This window comes from Pezoporus flaviventris, unplaced genomic scaffold, assembly GCF_033815535.1.
Source record: "Pezoporus flaviventris isolate CSIRO_AGI_PZ_B2104156 unplaced genomic scaffold, CSIRO_AGI_Pfla_v1 ptg000031l, whole genome shotgun sequence".
NCBI lineage: Eukaryota > Metazoa > Chordata > Aves > Psittaciformes > Psittacidae > Pezoporus > Pezoporus flaviventris.
In genome coordinates, this window is record NW_026892579.1 from 58,782,512 (window position 1) to 58,808,541 (window position 26,030).

Genomic DNA, 26,030 nt, shown 5'->3' on the forward strand with positions numbered 1-26,030 from the left:
GATTGGGCGGTGTCGGGAGCTGACGGCTTCCGGCGTGCGCGCAGGCTGGGGGGGGGGGCCCGGCGGTTGTGGCGGCGGCGGCAGCGGCCGGGTGTGTGTTGGTGTCGGTGCGGGGAGGCGGCGCGCAGGGATGGACACGCTGGGCAGGAAGGTGGTGGTGTGCGACAACGGCACCGGGGTGAGTGGCTCCGGCACCGGGACCCGCCCTGCACGCGGGGGGGGGGGGGGGGGGGGGGGAGGAGGAGGGTGACGGCGGCGGGGGAAAAGGGGAAGCGGGGCGACTCCCACCCGGCCCAGCCCGGCCCGGCTTCCTGCCGGCACGCCCGGGGGCCGCGCCCGGCCTTGCTGCCGCTACCGGGCCCGGCCGGCTCCCCCCGCCCCACGCCGTGCCAAGGCGCTGCTCGGGGCCGGCGAGGGCCGCGCCCGCCGCTCTCTGCCAGTCCCGGCCCGGGAGGTCGGTGTGGGCCCGTGGAATGAATGGGCGGAGGGAGCTCGGCGCCAAAGAAGGGCGGCCCCGGTGGTGTGCCGGTGGTTCGATCGGTTATAAACTGGATAAGCAGAGCACACTCTCGGGGCTTTCGGTGCTGTGCCCGGTGCGCGGGTATCGCGCTGTGCTACCTCCGGCATTTTGCTGTTTTATCGTGAATGTAGTATTTCTCTGCATGGCCTGAGCGAGTGTCTGCAGCCACGAGTATTTAACCAAAAGTACCAATTATCTTCACATTCTGAATGAGAACATTGTATATCTGGCAAACAGGGATGTGTGCTCCCTGTGCAGGGTGGTTAGTTGTAGGGAAATGCTTGCGGTAGGGTGTTTTTTTGCAGCTGCTGGTCAAAATGGAGCGTCATCCTGTCGTTAACACCTTTCTGATCTGAAACATACTCAAAATTGGCATTTTTTTAATCCGGAGAAACGCAGAGGTTTTCTTCCCATCCTTTCACCTATTCTGCCCTCTCTGAGCGTACAGGCACCCACTGGAAACTCACCCTTTTGTCAGTGGTACACAGGCTTTGTAGGCGCCCCACAGGAAGTGATAAAGATCCCGTTTCAAAGCAGAACGATACAGGATGCTGTAGCTGGATCTTTGCCCTCGGTGATTTTGTTTAGCAATCTGAGGTTTTCCCTGGTAAGGAAATATGGAGAATTAGCACAGCTGACAGCATGTGAGCATCTCCTGAACATTAGGAAAAAAAAAAAAGGAACTGATTTTTGGTTTTTATATATAAACAGTTAGAATAAAGATACATTTTTTTTAAAGCCCAAGAGGGAATAGTTGAGACAAAGGATGTTGCTAGGGACTCAGTATCCTGAATTAGAGGGTTTTCCAATTAGCATCTGAAATGATTGGAACGGATCAGGAAGGGCATTGTATCTGACAGGTCTGGGATTTGACAGTTCTGATGTCATCTTGTTTTTCCTCCTATAGCAAAAAATTGGGGTTGGGATCTGGAGTCTGGGTACTTTTTACACTATCATTTAGCAAAAGGAAAGGAAAACAGGAGGTATTCACTGTTTTCTTCTTACAAAGGGATATGGAAGTTGTTTTGTTGGGGGGGGGGGGGTTTATTAGTTTTGAGGGTTTTTTTCTGGCTTTGGTTTTCTTTATTTTTCTTTTTTGTTTAATACTTTCATGGTCAGGCCCAGCTCTGAAAAATAATTTACAGATTCATCCTTTAGTGTGGCTTTTTACACAGCAATAAATCACGGAGTTAATGTTTAGCGTGTTAGCAGTGACAGCAGTGTTGTGCTGTGGCTGGTCTTGGGAAGGTGGGAGGCATGGGGTAGGAAACTGCTCCCCCATTTCCCAAGTTGGGTTTGTAGTGCAGATTTTGTGCGGTGTGACACATCTGTGTGCTTTGGAATCAAGAGACATACTGGAATGAAACATTTTATTTTCTCTGTGAGTTGTACCAGCAGGATATAAATAGCTATAACGGTGGAAGGTGTCTTTGTAGTGCCATTGCAGAGCTGAGAGGAGGGGCCTGTGTTGCTTTGGCTTGTGCTGCTTTGGGTTGTGTTAGGCCTCTAAGCAGAGCAACATGTGTATGGAACTACCCTGGTCTCAGGGTTCATTATGTGGGAGAGAAAACATCAAGGAATAATTTTTAAATTGGTGAACTAAAAATATTTAGTTGAATTTGGACAGTTAAACTAGAATGGGGTAAGTAATCTGGAAGAAAACTCCATTCAGGAAATCTTTTGAGCCTCAACTGCATATTGAGACTATCAAATAATCCTGTATTGCCAAACCAGTCTTTTTATTATCATTTTTTTTCTGTATGACAAGGAAGAGACACTTTGTCGGTGATTTCTGATACACTCTGATATGTCATCTTTAAAACCATGATTGAAATTAAATCTCTTGCTAGGTGCCAGAAATAGTACATAAGAATGGAGGCTGTCTTTAGAAAAATCACATGCAATTTTTAACTTTAGGCTTGGCTTTGAAATTTATTGTTGTTGTTATGCTGCAAGAGGACTTCTAATGTACCTGGCTGCAACCAGTCTTTGAGGAAGAGGTGCCTAGATGGAAGTTCTTGCAACACATGGGGTAGGGGAGAGGCAGGCAGTGACACCTCAGAGATCTAAAGCATTAGAGATGGATGTTGGTGGTGGTGCAGGACAAGCAGTTAGGTTGCTTGCTGGCCTGTAGAATTGCTCTAATTGTATTTAGGGTTTTTGTTTGTATTGCGTCAATGGAAAGAATCAAGCTCAGAGACCTGATAAGAATATTGGTATTCATCTTAAAACTTGTCACGTGACCTGTTTGTGAGCTTCCTCATTCTTTTAATTTGAAAGAGTACTTATACTTACAAGTTCTTACTGTTTGATGACTCAGTAGGAAGTGAAAGAGTCAGTATAAACCACAGTGAAATGGAGAAGAAACTATATATGGTAAAACTTCTTACATGCATGGCGTTGCACACAGCCAAGCTAAGTAGCTCTTCTTAAAACATTCTGAACATGCAGCAAATGTGTGCAAAAATGAATGATGATGATCTGTTGGCTGCCCTAGATGCGTAAATTCATTGAATGTTGGTGTTATTGGTCAAGATATGGCGTGTACTGAGTATTGTACAGAATATGATAGTTGTTGCAAGAGGTGTGCAAATAAGAGATGGCATTGTCTATTTGAAACTCTTGAGTTTCAAATAGAGAATGGCAGGAACAATATTTAATGTCCGACACTAGGAAAGAGAAGCTGATTCTTTTCCAGACTACTGCAGTTAATAACACTTAACAAAAGATTTTGGGGGATCTCCTGTAAGGAACAGGAGGGAGAAGTATCTCATATTTCTTGTACCACTTCAGAAATGTAAAACTGTCCAGGATCTATTATTATATACATCTGTGTTTCTTAGGTGCATTTACCTGTTGGTAGGTTGGCCAAGTCTGGTTCTTCAGCCATAATATCCAATGTTAGGTTATCACAAACCCAGTGAACCGGCAGCTGTATATTTGATATGTCAGAGAGAATACTGCAGTGGGGTGCTCTCATCGGAGGGGAAGCTGGTGCACAATGCCGACTTGTTCCCATCTTCACCAAATTTTCATGTAGCTGGGAGGGGGAAATTGTCACACCTGAAGGGGAGGAGGCAGAGTTAAAATTCTGCCCCTTCTACCAACTGCTGAGTTTACCCAACTTTGTAAAAATGCCTTTTTTTGTTGTTTTTTAAGGCTCTCTGTTCTGGCCTGAAAGAGGTAGGAAACAGACTGTGAATGTCTAAGCTTAATCTTGCTCATTGTAGTTCACAGAGATTAAATCTCGTTCTGATTGTGTTTTAGGCTGGTTGGAGGAATGACAGTCTGTTTTTAAAATCCAGGGTTTGTTAATTGCCAACTTTGTTAACTTTGCAGGAAGGTGTGTCAAGGTCTTAACACAGAAGGGGGCTGGAAGTTACTATTACAGTCCAGATAGTAAGAGCATAGAATAGTATTTTTGTAGGTCAGCATTTTCTAGGTCAGCACAGTTGTATGTGAGTTCGAGAGGTACTTTTTTAAGGTTGGCCAAGAGGCACTTACTGACTTTGTGAAGTAGTAGTTTGGGGCACATATCTCAGTGGCTGCTGTGTAAATCTTAAAGGTTATTTGCCCAGTTGGCTGGATTTAACAATATGGGTAGTAGAGCTACTTGATGGATGCTCCAGGAGCTTGAGTTGTAAAGATTCACTTAGGTGTTACTGGTCTTCTGTTGACAGACACTGTTGGTGATGACTGGTAGGGAAGTTGCTTCATGCTGTAGGAAAGAAAAGGGATGTGAAGGTATGTGGGCTACTTGGAGGTGCCCAGGTTGTACTTGGAACAGTTTATGAAGCCCTAAGCTAGAGGATGAGATTGTATGGGCTGTTTTGGAGATTTTCCTTCTAGCACAGCCAGGCCCTGCACAAGGAGATTTATAAGAAGCATACCTAAATGTTACGGTAGCAGCAAAAATTGTGTGATTGCCCTGAATGCAGGAATTTGCTAAATCTGAAAGGAAGCTTATCTTTATTAAAATTTGTACCCAGCTCAGTCCTTCAAAATGTCTCATGTTCCCTTTGGTCTAAAACTTCTGATTAAGTCTTCTGGTGGATTCAGGTAGTGGAATACAGAAATGCTTGTGGCTACTCTGCTTTCTTGTAGCAGCACTGCGTTCTTGAATCCACAGATAAGATCTCTCTAATTCCTGGATACTTCTGTCCTTAATATAAGCAAAAGAGTTGGTAAGTGCTTGCCTTTTCAGAGAACTGGGATTAAAGCAGGATGAGTGAATTGAGTTGTCTACACGGTGTCCTTCTTCAGATACTCCAAACAGCTCTGCCTTTGGAAAAGGGATGAAGGCAATTAAGGTCACAAAACCAAAAAAGCCTCTCTTCCTCCCTGTATTAGCCCAACTTTAATTAAAATATCTCTTGACTCTTTCTATAACTGGCTTTATGAATTCTTTTCCACAGCAGGTGCCCTTTTTACTGCAGTACAGGTGAATAATTTAGAGCAATAGAAAGTGACTTTTTATGCTTGCATCAGTGTAATGACAGAGTTCCCTTCAGCTGCAATTAGCTGTTCTCTTTGCTGTGATAATTGTTTCAGTGGCAGGCTTCAGACCTCGTTTTGGAAATTCTTGCAGGTAGCTTTTAACACAACCTGAAGTGGATAATAAAACTTTGGGACTGGGCCCCAGGAGAGGCTGTGAATTGCCTGCCAACATTCAACTGGTCAAAACCCGAAGCAAGCTGGTCTGAATTCATTGTTGACTGCTTTGAGCCCAAGGTTGGATGAGACAGCTCCTGAGGTTCCCTCTAGCCCAAATGACCCTGTGATTCCGTGCTACTGCTGGTACACCTAGATGGTTGAGTAATTTTGCAGTTGAAAATGTGCAATGTTTAGTTTGGGGCTGCAGGATTTTGTTCTGGCATGCTGGTACAGCTCAGTATGCAAAGTATGCATCAAAAAAAACAGAAGCCTGCTCTGTAAGAACTGCAGGCACAACATCAGAGTATGATAGATGAACGTCAAAATAAGAGAGCCAAAGAGCTCAAGATCTCCATGAGCTCAAATTGTACTTCTCGATAAAGAAGTTCTCGTTCTACGGCTGATCTTCCTCTAATGACTACATTTTATTTATGCTCAGTTAATCTTCACTGTTTTCTTAGTGTATATACAGTGATACAAAGCTTCCTTTTGCACATATTTGGGTAACAAACACTTTTCAGAGTATCCTGTTTGATGTGCACTACCCTTAGGTAAGGTTTTGGTTGTGCTGTTGGTTTTTTAAACTGCTTACTGCAAACTCATACCTTTCTCCTTAAAAGAAACCCTGAAAATTACGAAACTCCTGAGAAATGCATCAATTGCACACTATCTCAGCATTACACACTTGGAACAGCGCAACACCTGAATTCACAAGGGTTTGGTTTTTTCTGATGTGTAACTCATTAATGTGACTGTGTGCTCTAATTGGGAAGGTGATTGAATTTGGTCTCATTGGGTCTCATTACAAGATGATGCATTACAAAATGATGGATTTTAGGTTGCTAGAGAAGTTTTTTTAAGGAGTGGCAGGAAATCCAGATTCAAACACCAGACTCTCTTATACCTGTCAATGTAGTCATTTCAATACTGTTTCTAAAAAATCTGGCAATCTGATTCAGAAAACATTCTGGAAAGTACTTTAAAGCACTTTTACAGATGTGCCCCTCATCTGAAATGTGTAAAATTGATTTGAAAGTATAAAGCCAGTTGGTTTCCACTGGGACACATGCTCCTAAATTTGGGCATTTAATTTTTTTTTCCCCCAAACCAGGTTTCTGTTGGTAAACAAAAGCAATGCCTATGCTAACAAAACCATTTATTCCTTTTCAGTTTGTGAAATGTGGTTATGCGGGCTCAAATTTCCCAGAGCACATTTTTCCAGCTTTGGTTGGAAGACCCATTATAAGATCAACTGCTAAAGTGGGAAACATTGAAATCAAGGTATGTTCTTTTCATTATTACTGCTTTCTGACAGATAAAATAGGGGCAACTTTTGACTTATGCAGTGTTTGCAAATGTGTTTTCTTAATTCCCCTTTATGCCGTTTCAGTAGCTCTTGATTCATTTCTGTACTGGGCTGTACTGTCAAGCTACAGAGTTATTAGGAGGGTAATCTAAAATACTGGAGACCTTCAGATAGTACAGCTGAGGAGGCAGCAGGTACTATGGGCAAAATGGGGCTTTGAATACCAATATGGGAATGATGTCAAGATTAGAAGGCAGAAAACAGGCAGAAGTGGTTGATGTTTGTCACTGAGCTGTACTGTGGATTCTGAGACAATGCTGAAGAACTGCTGGAGCTTCCAGGTTTTTCTATGCTGTTTGCTTTCTACTTGCAGTTGGTCATCTGTGATCTTGTATGAGATGTTTAACCTTGGTTGTGTTTGCATTTCATTGTTTCTACTGTTTTTGTTCTTGCCGTTGATAGATGTAGGTACTCTATACCAGTTAGAGATGAAGAGGCTGTGTTCATGCTACTTCATCTTGGGGTGTTATTCCAAATTGGAATGGGAAGGTGCCACTGTCTGAGAATCTTCTGGGGAGCTATTGTTTTTTTATTTTGTAATTACAGAGTAAGGTTTCAAATTTTAGTTGTTTCTGCAATACAAGCTTCAGTGTCTTGGACCTGTGGTGGTCACATCCTTTCTTCTTGCTTCTTGCCACACGTTCTCATCTCGTGCAGTCATGTGGTGGGCCACTTGACTGAGCTGATCCAGCTGAAAAAGTGATTTCTTTGTCAGGTGTAGTTTTGACTGCCTTACTAAAGAATTGTGCAAGCTCTATTTCGAGAGCGAAGGTGAAGCAGGAGGCAACACAGAACTGCAGAGGGCCTCACTTAGGCCGGTGAAGGTCAAGTAGAACCACACGTACAGGCTTTCAGCTTTGCTTTCCTTGTTGCTTCTGAGAAGCAGCTTAGTAAAAGGAAAAAGTAAAATCTGCCCAGTCTTGTTCCTTGTTTACAGAATCCTCTGGGTGACCAGGAGAACTTCAGTTACCTGATTTCTGCTGCTGCTGTAACATGTTAGTAGTATCAGCAAAAGGCTATACTAGTAAGTCAAAGGGATGAGAGGTACCAGACCTTTCCAAATTGCACCAGGTTTTTTGTTGTGTGGTTTGTGTTTTAATATTACAGTATCACTGACCTTGTGTCAGCCAGGACAATTTGTTTGAAGGATGGGGAGCTTTCCCTTTCACAGTAGATAGGAATTTTTGTAAGGAGAGAGAAAACATCTTCCTTTCTCTTGAAAGACTTGAGGAGAGGTGTTTGTTTGCATATCTACTTGAACTTAATGTGACACTTCTTCAAGGAGGTCCTGGTAAAGTTTTATGGAAGTTATGCAGCGATTTACAAGTCTTAAGTCCAAGAAAAATCCTCTTGCATGAAATCTCATTGTTGAAGTTATGTTTTCTTTCCAGGTGTTATGATAACATCCTGTCCTGCTAGTCTTGGTATCTTTTGATTGTCTGATAGATTAGTTTAATATCATTACATGTGACATTGGAAAGACAGGCGTAGAAGTGGGTAATTGCTATGAGATCAGTGCAAAAGAACCAGTAAACTGTATTTTCTTATGCATTGCCTGTCTCTGCTTGAGGATGGATCACATTGGTGTGGTTTAGGAAGTATAAATGGTGTCGAGGTTCTTCCTAGAAGTTTTATACCATTTGCCTGTAATAGCTTGTCAGCCTTTTATAAGGAATTAGTGTATCAAGAGAAGAAGTCCCTGCCACAGATACTTTGTGTATCCCAGTAGGATAATGCAGTAGGAAGGCTGGGTAAGCGTGTGTACTGTTTTTCTTTGAGACTTGTGCAGATTTCCTAAAATAAATAAGTTTATTTTAGCAGATGAGTTTGATGCCAAAGTTTAATTCTAGCCATTCGCTTCAGGTTCTTACGGGATTAGTTTAAAACTGAAGCTGGCAAGAAGATTATCAGTTTGACTTTTAAACAGTCCAGAAAAACTGTCATTCCTGTGAAATTCATAAACTCTGTGAGAAGAGTCTGGGAGCTGATCAAAACAGTAGTTATCAGCCACTGCATCAGAGTTACTGATTTCAAGTTGTTTTGTCCATGTTTTCCTTCTAGATTCTTGTTTCAGCTTGCAGCAGGGATACAGCTTTTCCTCCTACTTGGAGTCCACAGTTCTGGCTATAAGATCAAAAGTTATTACTGAGATTATTTTGCTTAAAATTGCAACCTTAAAACTCTAAAACCAGAAGCATAGATGCTGCTCCTAGCTTTTTACTGACTTACTAATCTTTGCAGCTGGTTTAGAGATTGATAACCTTCTTGGGTTTGGGGCAGATCAGACCTGAGCCATGGTCCATGTCCTACAGTTCTGATCAGTTTCTGCAGAAGCCAGAAACCCAGGGTCATTCCCTGGGTTTGAAGTGAAGAGGGCCACAGTCTGACCAGCCTCTTTGAGAATGCCTCTCCAAAGGCAGCTGCCAGAAACACTATGAACTTTCCTTTTGACCTACAGAATATGTAGATTTGCCCTGATGGTGCTGATAGTTACCCTGTTGCTTTTGTCAGCTTTGGTGACTCAAAGTGAATTTAATGAAAGGAGGAAAACATCGCTTGGAAATGGCTTTAGTGTAATTTTGGACAATGTTTGTGCACATAATACTTGAAGTATCTTCCTACCTCCATAGCTTGTTATAGGAAAAGAGCTTTGAGGCCCTGCTCTTGCTACTGCACTTTGTGATTGCTTATTTCCATTCTAAGAGAAGATGCCATAATTTAAGTACATATGTCTTATTTGATTCTTTTTGGTTATTTTCTCTGTGATACATGAACAGGTTAGCCTGCTTATCGGGGAGTGCTTTTGTGTTATAGTTTTCAGTTCTTGGGTAATGGCAGTAGAATTTTAAAACAAAACTTTAAATTTAGCATGTCAAAGGTAGTTATGGTCAAATGCCTCGTGCAGATTCTTGTCTAGCTCAGATGAACACCTTGCCGAGGGTAAAATTTCAGCCTTACAGAGTATTTATGCACAGAATCCTGTTTATGAGAAATAGACAATGTAAGATGCATAAACATGACATGGCACTGACCTGTAGCAGTAGCTTCCTTTTAAGAGATGTTTTAATCTGAGATCCTGAGAATGTTAGTCTGGCCCTAACTGAACTAACTCAGATCATTTCCTGCTGTACATGCATCTCTTTTCAGCCTATTTCTACTGTGTACTTAAAATAATTTGAGAATTTCATTTAGGCCTTTTCTGACTTTCTTGCTTCTACCTTCTTTCTTCACCTTTCTTGACCTGTTGAAGTAGAATAACAAAAAGATGGTAAGTGAGGTGCCCCTGTGCTGTTTGTTTACCATTTTTGCTTGATGGGACCTGGTAGCTGTTATGTTATTTTTTGATGCTACTCATTGTTTTGTCTTGTCCTACATTTTACATTTGAATACATACTTATTTTGGACGTTGATCATTGCTTTGGTTTACTAGCAACTAATTCATGAGAATATTTTATGTATTGCTTCTAAATGCTATATAATCTTGTAGTTTTGCAAGATGTAAGAATAACAGAGATCAACAGGAGCTCAGCATCATTAGCAGTAGGAATTGCTCTGTTTGACATTACGAACCAAGAGTTTGAATAAACTCTTTGAATAATCAGTTAGACAAATGTTACTGAGTACCAAAGTTGTGGAAACATTGGATGTCATGATACTGGTTCCTCTGCGCAAATTCAGTTGTGCTGTCCTTCTTCCTTTTTACCTACCAAGTGCTTGTATTTGTTAGCATGCTCTTGAGAACAATTGTTCTGGCCTTCAGCTTTGTTTTGAAAGGATGTGAAAGTTTTGTGCAGCTTTCATTGCACGTTTGAGTAGTGGCTTTTCCTGGGCGATGTCCTGTTCAGCAGCATGGAGTCTCAAGGAACAATGCATAAAAAAAGCTTCTGATTCTTCTGACTAATGGAGTTGTCATCTTAAATTCTCAGGAGTGATGTGGCTGCGTGGTAGAGTTTTCATAGTACAGCTTCACTAGAGTACCTTTGATTTCAAATGTTGGAGTCTTGACTTTTGTCTTCTATACAGTCGAGAACTGAAGTGTGATTTGCTCTGCAAGAGAAAACAAAGCACATTGTTAGTGAGAGGGGGTGGAAGAGGAATGGTTTGATTTTCAATTCATTTCCTTTTTATGTAGTCAACAGTAACTGTTCAGGTTACTTCAAAAAAAGGCATTATAAACCGGGCAGCAGGTTTTTCATTGTGCATCTTTTTTTCCCTAGCATTGAACAGCAGGTTGAGTAACCCTCACTTCAGAGTGTTCCGTGCCACAGCAACTGCAAACTGTGGGGCATATTTTTGCATGAAGCAGATAGTGTTGTTTTTTTTTTCTATTAAAATTAGTATGGAAACAGTGCCATTGGTACCTGGAAGTATGTTCTTATGGGCTAAATACAAGCAAGTCAGTTAAGGGTTCTTTAGAAAAGTCTGGGGTATAATAGGGAGCAAGAAGAAGATGTTATTGTGCATACTTCCTCTGGGAAATACGTGGGAAAGGAGACGATATGATGCTACTAATTTGAATGTGCAGTGTTTGCATAACTAATAAACAGATTGCTTAATCAGTGTGAAATGACTCTACGAACTATGCATTAGTTGGTTGTATTTGTGTAAGAATGCATTACTGGGGGTTTTGGCTTGGGACTCTTGGCATGGAACAGATGAGGGTATATTTTATATTTAGATGTGTCTCTTCACACCCTACTGACACAGGCAATATGTAAACCATTGTTTCTTTTAATGTCTGGTGTGGAACTTCTAATCTCTTATTTGCTTTTGCTACTGTTCGGTATGCTTATTCACCACTCATTATTCCTTTTTTGGTATTGTGCACAGAAATTTGCAACATGCATGGAAAAATACTCTGCCAATCCCACCTACTGCCCTTATGTGCTATTTTGCATCTCAGCCCTTGGAAATTAGTATTTGATAAAAGGGTTTTGGAGAAAGATCTGTGCTTATAAAGGTCTTTGTGGCATCTGGCTGTGACAGGGTTTATTGGCATGTTTAAGGTTAATTGGAAAATCAAATTTATTAATAAAGTTTATTTTGGAAAAGGTTTGGGATGGGTAACAGCCAAATTTAAATACTACACAAAATATATTCTGTTTCTCTCTGGAGTACCTGAAAATGGTTCTAAAATGTGGGCATTCCGTAACAACACAGTTGGACACAGGCTGGAGCAGTTCATGTCACTCTTGAGGATTTTGTGTTTAGAACACTTTGAAGCACTGACATGTTTCTGTATTGAAATTTTACAGGATCTCATGGTTGGTGATGAAGCAAGTGAATTGCGCTCAATGCTGGAGGTGAATTATCCGATGGAGAATGGCATAGTTCGGAACTGGGATGATATGAAGCATCTCTGGGATTACACGTTTGGACCAGAAAAACTTAATATTGACACAAAAAATTGTAAAATACTTCTCACAGAACCTCCCATGAATCCAACTAAAAACAGGGAGAAAATCGTGGAGGTATGTCTGTCTAGTAGAAATTGATACGTACTGTCAGTGAAGCAGCACTAGGAGATTCTTGGAACCCCTCATAACTATCTGAGGCAAAGCAGTTCTGTTTCCTAACCAGAACTTGTCCCGAGCTGTAGTCATGAAGGCTGCTGTTAAATTCAAAACAAGCTGATCTGATTTAAAAACTATAAGCAAGCGTCTTGTATCAAGCTGTATCACCATTAAAGCATAGAACTGGAAATACATTTTTATCTTCATGTATCCAAGATATATTGATTACTGACTCATTTAAATTAGCTTGGACTTCTGTTAACCAGTAATGCTTCAGAGGAGATTGAGGCTTGAGCAAGATGGTGCTTACCAGGTGAAACGTTGTTGTTAGAGGTAGTAGAGACAAAGGTGTGATGGCACCCAATCCCTACCGTTAATCAAAGGTCAGTGAATTATCAATGAAAGGCGTTCTAAGAAGGAAAGCCTGGTTCTTGGGTCCTTGATTTCCAGAGTATTCCCCTGGGTAGCCTGAGCTCCACCTGAACCTTGTTTTAGTGTAGGTTGTTAGATGTATATTGGTTAGCTCTAGTACCATGTGATTTGATTTTGAAGAGCAGTATTGTTTGATGAGAACAAAAAGTCAAAGATTTTGTTTCCTGGGCTTTGGGGATTTTTTGGTTTGTTTTCTCAAGCATCATAGGCATTTTCAGTTAATGTAAATATTCACTGTAACAAAAATGTAATTTAAAAAATGTATTACAGGAAAAATGGATTCCAAGTCTGAAACCTTATCCATTTACCAGAACTTTGAATATGAAAGCTTGTGTGTATATATATATATATATATATTCCCAAATCTGTTGTTTAGTCTAGTAAGAATTTACCTTAAGCATGACCTGCTGACCTTTCTTTTAAAATCCTTTTGTCATCATAGCTACAGTAGTGCTTTCTGCAGTGTAGCAGTGAAGATAATTTCTGCTAATCTTAGAACCATAGAATCATAGAATAGTTAGGGTTGGAAAGGACCTTAAGATCATCTAGTTCCAATCCCCCTGCTGTGGGCAGGGACACCTCACACTAAACCATCTCACCCAAGGCTTCGTCCAACCTGGTCTTGAACACTGCCAGGGATGGAGCATTCACAACCTCCCTGGGCAACCCATTCCAGTGCCTCACCACCCTAACAGGAAAGAATTTCCTCCTTATATCCAGTCTAAACTTCCCCTGTTTAAGTTTGAACCCATTACCCCTTGTCCTGTCACTACAGTCCCTAATGAAGAGTCCCTCCCCAGCATCCTTGTAGGCCCCCTTCAGATACTGGAAGGCTGCTATGAGGTCTCCATGCAGCCTTCTCTTCTCCATCTTTCCTTTCAATGGCTTGAGCAAGTGAAGTGAAGCCAAGTTGGAAACCCTGAAGTGAAAAAATCCAAGTATACAAACTTAATTCATAATTTCTTAGCAATTGTGAACATTAGGGACCTAATACTCAGGTAATCTGTAATGCAACATTAGTAATACCTTCTACTTGTGTCAGTCAGCTGTGGTGTGATAGACATAGCAGATTATTCTGGTTGGCCTCCGTGTAGCAGGAATGGCTGAATTTCCTGTTCAGGCTTCTTTGCTTTTCAGCTGTCTACAATAGTCTTCTTGTTTCTGTTTTCCTGCTAAACACAAAAGGCTGGATTTTAGTTATTCTGGTACTGAGTAATTTTATACTATAAACTGAAAAATCTTGCATGGCTTCTGACCTCTGATGAAATATTTGTATTGCTCCATTTGCTCTTTTTAAACCACTCCAGAGATCGTAGACACTTAACCATGATCCAGAGGATTAGAAGGAACTAGAATCTATTTGTGTGAATTTAAATCTGAGTTAACAGAAGCTTGTTGTTTCTATTAATATTTTTAATGGATCACAGTGTTAGGAGGACTAGCAATATTTCGGTTTTTAACTGCAGCATATTTATACCCCTTCCATTTCTGACATGCACTCCTCCTTTTCAGGGAGGTTAGCCCAGTATAAAGCAGAGGACTGAATAAGATTTTTCCTAAAGCCCACAGTTACTATAATAATGTCTCTGCAGTTTGTGATACAGTGCAGTAGCATTTTGAAAGAACAGCTTAGTCATCTGGACCATATCAAGATGATAGATAATTATATATGCTTGTACTTCATTCTGTTTCCAGTAGTTCTCTCTCTCACCCATCAACTCAGCTGCACAGTAACAGCAGCAAGTGCTCACGTGACAGCTGTTACGGTTGGAAACGACCTTAAGATCATCTAGTTTTAACCCCCTGCCATGGGCAGGGACACCTCACACTAAACCATCTCACCCAAGGCTCTGTCCAACCTGGCCTTGAACACTGCCAGGGATGGAGCATTCACAACTTCTCTGGGCAACCCATTCCAGTGCCTCACCACCCTCGCAGTAAAGAACTTCTTCCTTATATCCAATCTAAACTTCCCCTGTTTAAGTTTTAACCCGTTACCCCTTGTCCTATTACAACAGTCCCTAATGAAGAGTCCCTCCCCAGCATCCCTATAGCCCCACTTCAGATACTGGAAGGCTGCTATGAGGTCTCCACGCAGTCCTCTCTTCTCCAAGGCTGAACACAAGGCTGCACTTTTTAAGGTGCAGATTCTTCCATGGTGTGTACAAGACACTGGCTGCTCCTCACCTTAACCGAGTGTTGTTTATCTCTCTGCATTCTTGTTCTGTAATGCCCTCAGGAGCAGCCAGACTGTGATGACATATCATGTAGCTGTAGAGATACTCTAGCACAGTCAGTTCTCCTAATCCCAACCTAGTATTCCTTATCTTTTTTTCCAATTTTTATTTCTTCCTTTCTGTGCCCAATTAGAGCAGCACTTTGTAGGTAATCCAGAAGCTGCTGTCGCAGGAAGAATCTTTTCAGGAGAACTTCCTGCTCAGTGTTTGCCTTTTAGGAATTTTTTTTAACCTATGTCCCATGTCAAGGCATTTTTCATGTCCAATAGAACAGATCTAGAGTTGTCTTGAAAGAAAGAATAATGGCTCCCCAAAGGCCTGCATAAAGGGTTTTGTAGTGGCCTCTGGAGTTCAGTACAACATGTCAAGGCATTAACTAATGCCATTTGAAGACCATGGCAGGGGAGTTGGAACTGGATGATCTTGAGGTCCTTTCCAACCCTAACTATTCTATGATTCTATGACTCATTTTGTTGTATGAAGATGATAATTTAGACTTTTCTTACACTAGTTTTTATTTTGTAAGCACTCAGGTTGTCTGAAGGAGTCATCCATTGGAATAGTGCTGGTTTTAGGCAATGACTACTCAAAGGGGATCTCTTTGTGAGCTGCTGCTCTTTCAACTGTTCCCTTTCTGGCAGATACTTCTGCTTCTTGTTTCTGAAGGTATTGCATCTGTGCTGAACTGTGGCCAGTACGGAAGTTACTAGCCAGCAGCCAGTCTTGTAATGTTTTGCTTGTTCTTAGCCCATATGCTAAACTGTGCTAAACTGTGGCCAATACAGAAGTTACTAGCCAGCAGCCAGTCTTGTGATGGCTTACTTGTTCTTAGCCTATGCACCCAACTGCTATATTAAATTTCCTTTTATATTATCCGGCTCACATTGGGGGTTTACAAAACCCCACAGTGTGGTGTTCTCATGGCAGAGTGTTCTGCAGCTCGCCCCCTCTGTTGCTTGCTGCTGGATGTCTGCCATGCTGTGTGCTCACAGCACATATTCTGAGACAGGCAGCATCAGTCTTCCCAGGGGGGTTGCAGTGTGCTCACTACAGCTATGAAATAATTAACTTGGGTTTGCAAGGATCAGGTTTTTGATAGGGGTCACCCTTTTAAAATCACACTGTTCTAACAGAGGAGGTTCTTGAAATAGCTCAGAATTCTAAAATTGTCAGGCATCAGCTTTTTTTGTTTAAAAATGTTTAGATATCTTTTTGTTGAGTTGTGGGAGTACTTCGGATTTAATCAGTTTCTAATCCTAGAAGTTGCACAAGTGCTCGGGAGGCTGAAGAATAGCAAAAGCAAAACTTCAGTGTGTGCTGGAGTAATCAGAGTTCATCTGCTTTTCCTGGTAAAGCATTTTGAGGGGAAAACTGCTGTACAGTCTGATTTGTTTACTTGGCCTTTTTTGTGTTTATAAAGGAGACAAGATCCTATAAACTCTACATCCTTTAATCTTGGACTCTGTTTCTTCACTGAAGCTGGTTTAGTGGTAAGGGAACCTAGGCTACAAGACAGGCTCCTACTTTTCATGTTTCAAGAAGAGTTCTGCAAGCCTGTGGTTTTCTGTATGTAGAGACAGCGTTAGCCCTACCTGTACTATTTCAATCACTGTGGATTTTGCACTAATCCCTGAAAGTTTTCATCAGTTGTGCTTTAAAGAAGGGAAGAAGGTGGTCCAAATCCAGAGAACAGCCTGTGACACAGGGCTTATTCTAGACCCATATGCTTAGGAGTCTGATCTTGACCATCTCTGCAGTTGTTCAAAGCCTGTAGTGCTTGATAGGAAGAATAAATAAAACAGGACTCTGAACTTCATTAGATTTAGAGCCTACGCCGTTAACAAACATTTCATTTCCAACTCACGCTTCAGTAATGAAGTACTTGGCTGGTCTACAAGTGCTGCCTCCTGCTCATTAAGCACTGTGGAAAACGGGTTAATAAAGCTGCAGGAACTGGTGTGTGGGTTTCTTGTAAGTATTCACTTTTGTTGCTAAAGGGATGTGGAATGTTTCGTATGGCTTATCTTGTGTGAACAGGTAAGGTATAGAACTGAATGTACTACTTGCTGCCATAAAGCAAGTAGGTTTCTGGTGTTTGTATAGAATCTGTGTGATTCTGTCTTGGAAAGTGTTTCTGATGAGCAAAAATACAGAATTCTAGAAATAGTTTTCAAACATGTATGAATTGTGAAATTTCTTTCACGTATTTGGCCTGTTTTGGACATTAATTTTTGCCTTCATGTTACAGGTTATGTTTGAGACATACCAGTTCTCTGGGGTGTATGTAGCCATTCAGGCGGTTCTTACTTTGTATGCTCAAGGTAGGCAAAGATAACATCTGTTCAGTTTATAAATGTGCTGCTGAGGCAGAGGACTAATATGGTATTCATAGGTCTTGGGCTTAATTTAATGGTGGTGTAAGTAAAATCAGCTCTGACTTAGGGGCTTGATTTTTGTTTTGAGGAACTACTGATAGGTACCTCTGGTGGTGGTGGTTTCATAAACCAACTGCAGAGACAGCAGGACATAAATTTCCTTGTCTATTAACATGTCACCATAGTTTCTATGTACAAGAGCAAAAGCAGTGAGGTACTGTTATGTTATGCAAGTTATGTACTGCAATGCAAGTCATTAAAACTAGTTCAATCAAAACCACTCTTGCAGACCTGGGTATTAGTTTTATTTGCTGAGATCAGTGCTATTACTCTTCCTCTTCCCCTGCTCCCTCCTTGGTTTTTCTTTGGTTTGATTCCTTGTAAGTATTTAATTGACTAACATATGGAGTCTCAAATTCTGCTGTAATTGCACATGCATTAGCAAATAGTGCTCAATTACTTCGCGAATAACAAAATGTGAAACAACTTAGAGCAGTCACAGTGTTCCTACATATGATCATCTAAAACAAAGTTGAAGACCTTCTAAGATATAAAAAACAAGTGGCCCATAAATAGAGTATTTGCTTTTGAAAATGAAAAAGCCCTTTAAAACATCCTACTCAATTTAAATTGTGCTAAGGATTAAAGTAGTGGCTAAAATTATAGAGAGATGTGCCTCATTTCAGTGCACCACGTTTTGTTGCTGCTGTTAAAACTCTCTTAAAACTAATTGTTGCTTTTACCTGGAATTCTTTGTACTCATGTGCCGTTTCAAGGCAAAAGGGTTTATATATCAAATCCTAGTTCTAATTAGGAAATTCTCTAGCAATTCCTCACAACAGTCTTTGGGAGTTAGGTGTAGTCCCTTGTGACTGTTTCCTTCCCTACTGCATGTGTCCGATTGCCAGACACCTTGTGTTTGCATAGCAGTTATTCCAGTTCACCAGTAAATCTCAAGATACAGTCACACACCTGAACCAAGGTGTGTTCTTTGGTTCATTTGAGGCAAATAAGCAATTTGGTTGCCTTCTGTTTACAAAGCTTCAGCAAATTACGGTAGCCAAACCAATGTACCTTGCCATAAATGTTTCTTTCTTATTTGAAGGTCTCCCCTTTTCTTGCTTTAAGTAGCTTGTAAGAAACTATAAAACTGTTTCCTAATCAACTTCCACCATTAATTCTGCTTCTTATTTTGTTAGTGAAGTATAGGAACTTTTGTTTCCATATATTCTATATGATAACTCAGTTTTCTACAACTTAGAATTAAATGGTTTTATGGTAAATTTTTTTTTTCACCAGAGTTAATTTCTTTAGTCTATGAAAGTGGATCAGATTCAGCCTAATGCTGTTTCTGTGGGGAACATAAATTAGATATGTACTAAATAGTCCAAATGTTGTTTAGCTTAAGAAAGCATTGTTTTGGTTTTTAAATACCACTCAATATCAATAAGTCCTAATACTTGTAACAAGGTAACCTTGTGGCCTGAATGCCTCTAGGTTTTTTCATATTTGAAAAATCAATATAAAGTTGCACATACGCAGCTGAATCTTGAGGAGGAATTTGTGTCCCCAACAAGCATTTAATGATCTTAGATATTCTCTTAAATTAGAATGCAATTTAAGATGTAAAACACCAGATAAATTTGTGAATGGCAGAATCACAAGCATCTGGGAAAAAGCAGAGGTCATACTTTTAGAAAACTTATACAAAAGTATTTGTTACTCTGAAAACCTGAAGTTTAAAGCCCACCTGAATGGGAACAACTGAATTTTAAATCGTGACTCCTTTTCCCAAAATGCTGACTGGGGGATTGGAAGTTGTGTGAAGATAACGATGAAAAATCCTATCTTAAACTCGCTGCTATTCTGCTCTGTTTCTGAAGGTGTTGGTGAAAGTTGTACCTTTTTTCCCCTCTCGTTCTGTTAGGTTTGTTGACTGGTGTTGTTGTGGACTCTGGAGATGGTGTAACTCATATTTGCCCAGTTTATGAAGGTTTCTCTTTGCCTCATCTCACCAGACGGTTAGATATCGCTGGGAGGGATATCACTAGGTACCTCATTAAGGTAAGCTGGAAAGAATGTTTAAGGTTGAGGCTGGTGTCTGTGGTACATGGGTTCAAGTTAAAATCCATGACACCAAGAAACCGCTATACATTCTCCCTTTATTTATTTGTTAACTACATGAAGAACTCTTATTCACTCTACTGCTTCAGTCTATTATGTTTCCTCATCTAAATCACATGTGATATTATTGATTTCTTAGTGTCAGTCTTGTTGGAAGAGTTTTTATACCATATTTGGGAAGGAAAAATTCAAAAGTGGCTTTTGATACATAATATGAGAGCAAAATTGTATTCAATCAGTTCTACACATCTGTTTTCAGAAGTAATTTTTCTTAGAGTATGGAAGATGGTTTAGTGATTCTTCCCTGATTACTAAATAAGACAATATGTTTTGCAGGCTATTTGTTTGCTTTTTTAAAATAAGCAACATTCTGGATTGATGAATGTTATGGTTAAACTGGAATATTGGAATGTTCTGAAGTGAAGCCCTAAATGTAAGAATTATTTTGGTTATCTTTCACTTCGTAGCAGTTATACTGAGAGTTATAATGTCAAAGAAAATTTCCCACTTGGAGTAATGCTGCTGCTATTCTACTTTTCTGGTAATAATGGGTATATTGTGATAGGTTTGACTTCATTCTAATTCTACAGTTAAACAGGAGAGGTGAACTTTTAAAGATTCGTGTTTGAATGTACCCATCTACTGATAGAGAGATCTGGATGTTTCTTCTCATTTCCTGCTAACCTGATGTCATGTTCCCTGTAGCTCCTCCTGCTGCGAGGGTATGCTTTCAACCATTCTGCTGATTTTGAGACTGTTCGCATGATCAAGGAAAAGCTGTGTTATGTGGGATACAACATTGAACAGGAGCAGAAGCTGGCATTAGAGACCACAGTACTAGTTGAATCCTACACGGTGAGTATTTTGAGACAGCTTTTCTTGTGCTAAACTTCTTAGGTTTAAATTTGGGTAGCATTTAACTTTGATTCCATCTAAATTTTTCTTGGCAGTAGCTCACTTCCCAGATGTAGGAGCCTATAGAATCAGATTACTTGGTTCTGGGAAAACTTTTAAAAGCTTTGTTTCTTCTTTAATTCTTTTCAGATTATCCTTAAGACTTTGTACTCATTTTTGTCATTTTAGATCCTTGAAATTTGAATATTCTAGTCCAGGAACTTAGAGAAAGTGGACTTACTCTAGCATGTCAGATTATTTCAGCTTCATCCATCTAGCAGTGACACATGTGAGACTGATGATACCTGGTGACAAGAATGGTAAACTTGCTCTTAGTGGAAACTTCCTGTGATCACACATGGAAGAAAAGAACTTTCAGGAAAGCATTACTCCTTCTGTAAGATCGTCTTTTAAATCTTTATTAGGATCTGTATTGCAAGGAGATGTTTGGTACGTCAGTATCAGTGTATCTGGTTCCTGATGTCTCTTAAGTGAATTGCATGATGATCGAAGAGTTTGTATCTCCCTTCAGTAGTACTGAATGACTTCTTGCAGTGGTGACAATTATCAACAATTTCCTGTTTTAAAACGTTAGGGAACAATGTAGATCATTTCCTCTTGGTTTGTGTAGCATCCAGGTGGCTAAAAGTAGTCTTCTAAATGGTGTTTGGTTTTCCTTTCACTAGCTCCCAGATGGCCGAATTATCAAAGTCGGTGGAGAACGGTTTGAGGCACCAGAGGCTCTCTTCCAGCCTCACTTAATCAACGTAGAGGGGGTTGGTGTGGCTGAATTGCTGTTTAACACCATCCAGGCTGCTGACATCGATACCAGGTAAGAGGAGAACACTTAAAATCCTCTCTCAGCATGCAGGTGTGAAGTGAGAACTGCATTCAAACAAAATAACATCTTTTGGTTTGCAAACTAATATGTGAAGTGCTGGGAGTGGGGCTCGGGATGGGATCTTGGAGCTTCATGGGTTTTCTGGAAACCTGGCTATTTTGGCATGAATGAGCAAGGCTAAAATCTTAAAAGCACAATATTCTTTTACTGCTGCATTCTGGAATGCCTGGAAAAGCATGAACAAGTCTGTCAAACACACAGAGTCTGTCATTGTCTAGTGACCACTTCCTAGATTTGTGTTTATTCCCCTGTATGTACAGGTACCTACTTGTACTACAGAGTGTCCTGTAAGACATCATAAAGACTGTTTCTTTGGTCAGGTCTGAATTCTACAAGCACATTGTGCTGTCTGGAGGGTCCACCATGTACCCCGGGCTGCCTTCACGACTGGAACGGGAACTTAAACAGCTCTACCTGGAACGAGTTCTGAAAGGAGATGTGGAAAAACTCTCGGTAGGTACCGAGCTGCTGTTTGCTTTGCGTGGGGCAGAGACTCATCCCGAGTCCCCACTAGAGGGAACCAAGCAGTCAGAAATGACAAAAGCTGCGGGTGGCTCTCCTGCAACTTGCAGAATTGTTGCCTCTCAGTTCTTCACACCCGTGTTTCATATGCGTGTGGCTTGTGTGTATATACTTGCAATAAAGCCACCTTCTAGTCCGTGCTAATAGCAAGTAATTCCTGAAGTCTTGGGTTAGTTTGAATGTAAAACGGGCTGATAAATGCTAGGGCACAACTTGTAGTGTAGGTTAAACAAAGCTAATGAGTTATTGTGCCTTGGAGTCATCATTGAGCAAAAATGATTTTTTGTAGCTGAGAAAATTTTGGGTCTCATGCTATAAATGAAATACTTAAAAGTATGAGGCTAGAGTTCTCCCCTTCAAGTGGAATAAATTTTCTTTGTTTATTGGTTAATGTGGTAAGCAAACAACCATAGAATCATTGAATGGTTTTGGGTTGGATAGGACCTTAAAATCATCTAGTTCCAAACCCACTGCCATGGGCAGGGACACCTTGCCCTAGACCATGTCACCCAAGGCTCTGTCCAACCTGGCCTTGAACACTGCCAGGGATGGGGCAGCCACAGGTTCTCTGGGCAGCCTGTTCCAGTGCCTCACCACCCTCACAGTAAAGAACTTCTTCTGCTTATCTCTCCTGTTTAGGTTTGAACCCATTACCTTTTGTCGTATCGCTACAGTCCCTAATGAAGAGTCCCTCTCCAAAACAACAGCCACACATGTTACACTGCACTCTAATGCTGTCTGCTTTTCAAGGAGGAGATATTTACAGAGAAAATTCCTTTGAGTGGAGTTTCTAATGTTGAACAGACCTGAACTTCCCTGGCCCTTAATACAGTGTTCTCTAAAGATTTTTGCAGCTATATGGAATGTCTCAATTGTACAGAATGTTTTAGGTCTGAAACAATATTTCACACATAGCTTTGACTGTGCTCATTGTTGCTCTTGAATTTAGAGCTTTAGCATCGAAGAATCTAAGGGAATATTAATTAGTTGAGCTGGTGTAGATCCTGTAAATTTAAAATCTGTTCCATCTGCCCTTGTAAAACTTGGTGTAATCCTAAAATATTCTGTGGTTTGATCTGGTAACTTATGATCATTGTAGCCATTGAAGCTCAGGCAGCGTTTCACTCTTCACCGTGTTCAGGAAGTGCAAGAATACGATCTTTAATTTTGTATCCTGACTCCTGGGCTTTTTGTGGATACACTGAAAGTATCATTTTGGGAAAAGTGTCAATAGCTGTCTCTAGTTTCCAGTGCAAAGTAGTTATTTGACTTGGTTTGCGCAACCTGGAAGCTCACGCTGCGTTCCTGTTCTGGCCTTTCAGTTTTTTGGTTGCATTTTTCTCGCTAAACAGTTTCCATTTCATTGTTCTGGTGGAAGGCAGGGTTTTATTTTGCAAGGCTTTGTTTCAAGAACCCTACTAACAGTTTCTTCTCTTTTTTTTTTAGAAATTTAAGATCCGAATTGAAGATCCACCTCGCCGAAAGCACATGGTGTTTCTGGGCGGCGCGGTGCTAGCGGACATCATGAAAGACAAAGACAACTTCTGGATGACCCGACAAGAATACCAAGAAAAGGGAGTGCGTGTGCTGGAGAAGCTTGGTGTGACTGTTCGATAGATCCCAAAGCTTGTTCCCATCACATGTCTAAAGCTTTTTTTTCTTTCATTGCCAATCTCTGAACTCACTCAGCTACATGCTATGGAAAGGCCTGTCTGTGGCCTTTTGACCCAAAGGTCAGGTTTTGTTCTGGTTTCTTGGGGTAGCTTTTGTTAAATGTTTCTTAATGTGGCTAAATTTGACTATTAAATTTGACCACTTCCCTGCAAACAAAACAGAGCAAGAGCAGCCTGTCTACTTCATTGTTCCTTCCCAGTAGGCAATTGGGTAATTCTGGTAGGCTTTTTCTTCTGGGTTTATTGCTGTAGTACTGCTAGCTTTTGTCTCTAGTTCACAAGGGGTTGTGTGCCTTTTTTAGCATAAGAAAACCTTTAAACAGGAGTTTTTGCTATTGGAACATTGTGGTGATTATCTTTGCATCTTTTTGCCTCTCTCTACATTAAGATCATGGGTTTTTTTCTTTTCTTTCCTGCAGTTAGGAATTTTGATTAAACATTGTTAAAAACTAGTTTTAACTAGATGGAATGGCTTTAACACACTGTTTCGATGTAATGTGGTTCCATACGCACTGCTGCCTACACTGGCTTCTGAGGTGGTTTGTCCTTAAAGGTGGTGGTGGGGCTTTCATACTGTATTTCTCTAAGTGGGCATGTACACAGTTGCCACAAATGGAGAAACACCTGATACTCTGGCAAATGTGAATTTGTGGCCTTAGGTGTTGTCTTCTGGAGGGAGGAGACAGGTTTGAGCTGTGTTGCTTTTCTGTTAAGGGACAGCTGGGGGGTCAGTCTGACCAAAAATGCCTCTTTTTATAGTGAAATTCTGGTACCATGTGGTCTCAGCATAGGGAGCAAGAATGTTAAATTAGCTATTCTGTAATTGTTGAGAAACTTAGGTATGCTGAGACAGGAGTCTCTAAACTTCTGAAGAGATCTAATACCTTCAGAAATGCTTATGAAAACTATAACTACAGATATTAAACCCCCCAAAACTACGTTTTCACAGTCTGTTAAGTGCTTGTATGTACATCAGAAGCACTTCCATTAAACTTTACAAGTATATTAACCTAGTGCCAAGTAGTTACTGCAAATGAATATTTCAATGACCAGTGTTTATTGCAGCAAGCAGATATTTATAAGCAACCACTGGCAGTAGGTTATAAAGAATGACCTATATTTGTTCCAGTTAAAAATAACATTGGGATAGGAGATGTTGCTGGTTGGTAAATATCCACAGTTCATTTTGTCCACTCTTGATTTTTGATACATAACATGGGATGGGGAAGGAAGTGAAAACCAGTGATGAAAATGCTGTTTTCAGAAAGTACATTAAAGCTGAGTTGTTCTGAAAAATAGAAGTTGTCACTAGTAATTATCAGCCATCTCCTCTGAGTATAGTGGCCTGTATTTTTTCCTTCTAGCAGACTGGTAACTATCTTTGCAACAAAATCTGCCTTACAGAAAGCATAGCAAAAAATACTTGCATACAAATGCCAGTTAGACTTAGTTCTACTTTGCTTTTCATGGAAATGTTATATCACTTCTTACTGGTTTTCCAAGCCTACCATAACACTTAAGCATAAGGAAGTTAAGATCTGCTTTTGACTTCCAAACCTTGGAATGTATGAGAGATGTTTTCATATCCTTGCCATTTGTCTACATCTTTACATTAATATTTGACCCCAGGAACATGGAAATATTCAACTCCCTTGGATTCTTAAAATTTGCTTTCTTTCTAAATCGAGCAGACAGCTTCCCTTTGGCTGAGCGAGCCAAAGGGGCAGAAACGATGTCTGCATGTCTTTAATAACAAGACAGTCACTATAGTATTGCTAGTAATGACCATTTAATTATAGGTGGGTGGGGTTTTTTGCAGCTATATTTACTCTTAACTTGAACAATATGGATTTACAGGCATGCCGGTCATGCCTCAGTGCATGCACTTAAGCGGTTACTAGATTTTTGGGGACATGAATGTAAGGGGTACTCAGAATTCCTGTAGTCTTCTGAACATTTAATACACAAGATTTTAAAATGCTGTGGGCTTGCTTTAGAGCAATGGTTTCTCATGTGACTGTCTCTGGGCTTTTTGGACAGTGTTGAGAATCATGGAAATAAACCAAAGAATGACTTAAAAACCTTTTTTTGAATGACAATCTGTCATGTGGTTTTTCAGATCTAGACCTTGACCCTGCAGAACCCCTTTTCTAAAGCATCTTCTCCCTTATTCATTGGCTTTGGTTAGGGATGTGCATGTTTGAGTAAAGGTTTTGGAATTTAGCCCTTTCACTAGAGAACTTCACAGCACCATGAGTAATAAATGTCAGTTGATTGTGCAGAATCTTGGGTTTCCATGGAAACGGTGTATATATTAAAAAAAGGCAACTAGCGTCTTAAATTGGAGCTCTCATGGAATCAGAACGCATACATAATTCAGATACTGAATGGGGTGTTCCAGTTGTGCTCAGTGTGGTTTTCCATGTGTGTGTTTGCACACACGAGAGTGTATGTGTGTGTTCTCTCAGCTGACAGCTTCGATATTGCTATGAAAGCAATCTGGTGTTAAAGTTGTTTTTGAAGACCAAATAACTTGAGTTGTATTTGCAATATGCTTCAGCTCCTATAAAATTAGACTAGAAGATGCCGCATCAGTTGTAAGTTTTTTGGGAACATCCTATTTTTAATGTTAAGCTGCTTCAAACCCCTCCCTCCCCCCCAGTGTTCTAGGATGTTAACCGATGTAACACAAATGGCTTTTTATACAGTTCTGAATAATGTTAACACACAACACTGGTTGAGACCATGAATGGAAATAAACATCTATTTAAATTGACAGGTCTTTTCAATACAAAAATAAAATCAGAGTTTTTCAAAGTA

The 26,030-nt window shown here is 40.5% G+C and overlaps 1 protein-coding gene across 2 annotated transcripts; it reads left to right on the forward strand.

Annotated features, from left to right (window-relative positions):
• Positions 1 to 37: 37 nt before the first annotated feature.
• Positions 38 to 26,030, forward strand: ACTR2 (actin related protein 2). Of its 2 annotated transcripts, XM_061461443.1 has the most exons (10): positions 38 to 178; positions 6,344 to 6,454; positions 9,793 to 9,807; positions 11,795 to 12,010; positions 16,970 to 17,042; positions 19,024 to 19,160; positions 19,926 to 20,075; positions 20,801 to 20,946; positions 21,336 to 21,468; positions 22,984 to 26,030. In XM_061461443.1, exons 1-10 carry the CDS (start codon positions 131 to 133, stop codon positions 23,152 to 23,154), a joined length of 1,200 nt encoding a protein of 399 aa, XP_061317427.1. In that variant the 5' UTR covers positions 38 to 130; the 3' UTR covers positions 23,155 to 26,030. The 2 variants fall into 2 exon arrangements, with proteins under 2 accessions (XP_061317427.1, XP_061317429.1); XM_061461445.1 differs by lacking the exon at positions 9,793 to 9,807.

What these genes read in the sequence shown, in the direction of transcription:
- ACTR2 (XM_061461443.1), top strand. Translation starts at nt 131, where the DNA reads ATGGACACGCTGGGCAGGAAGGTGGTGGTGTGCGACAACGGCACCGGG. An exon ending in TACTAGTTGAATCCTACACG is followed by an intron (nt 20,076 to 20,800) that starts GTGAGTATTTTG and finishes TCCTTTCACTAG; the next exon opens with CTCCCAGATGGCCGAATTAT. An exon ending in GCTGCTGACATCGATACCAG is followed by an intron (nt 20,947 to 21,335) that starts GTAAGAGGAGAA and finishes TTCTTTGGTCAG; the next exon opens with GTCTGAATTCTACAAGCACA.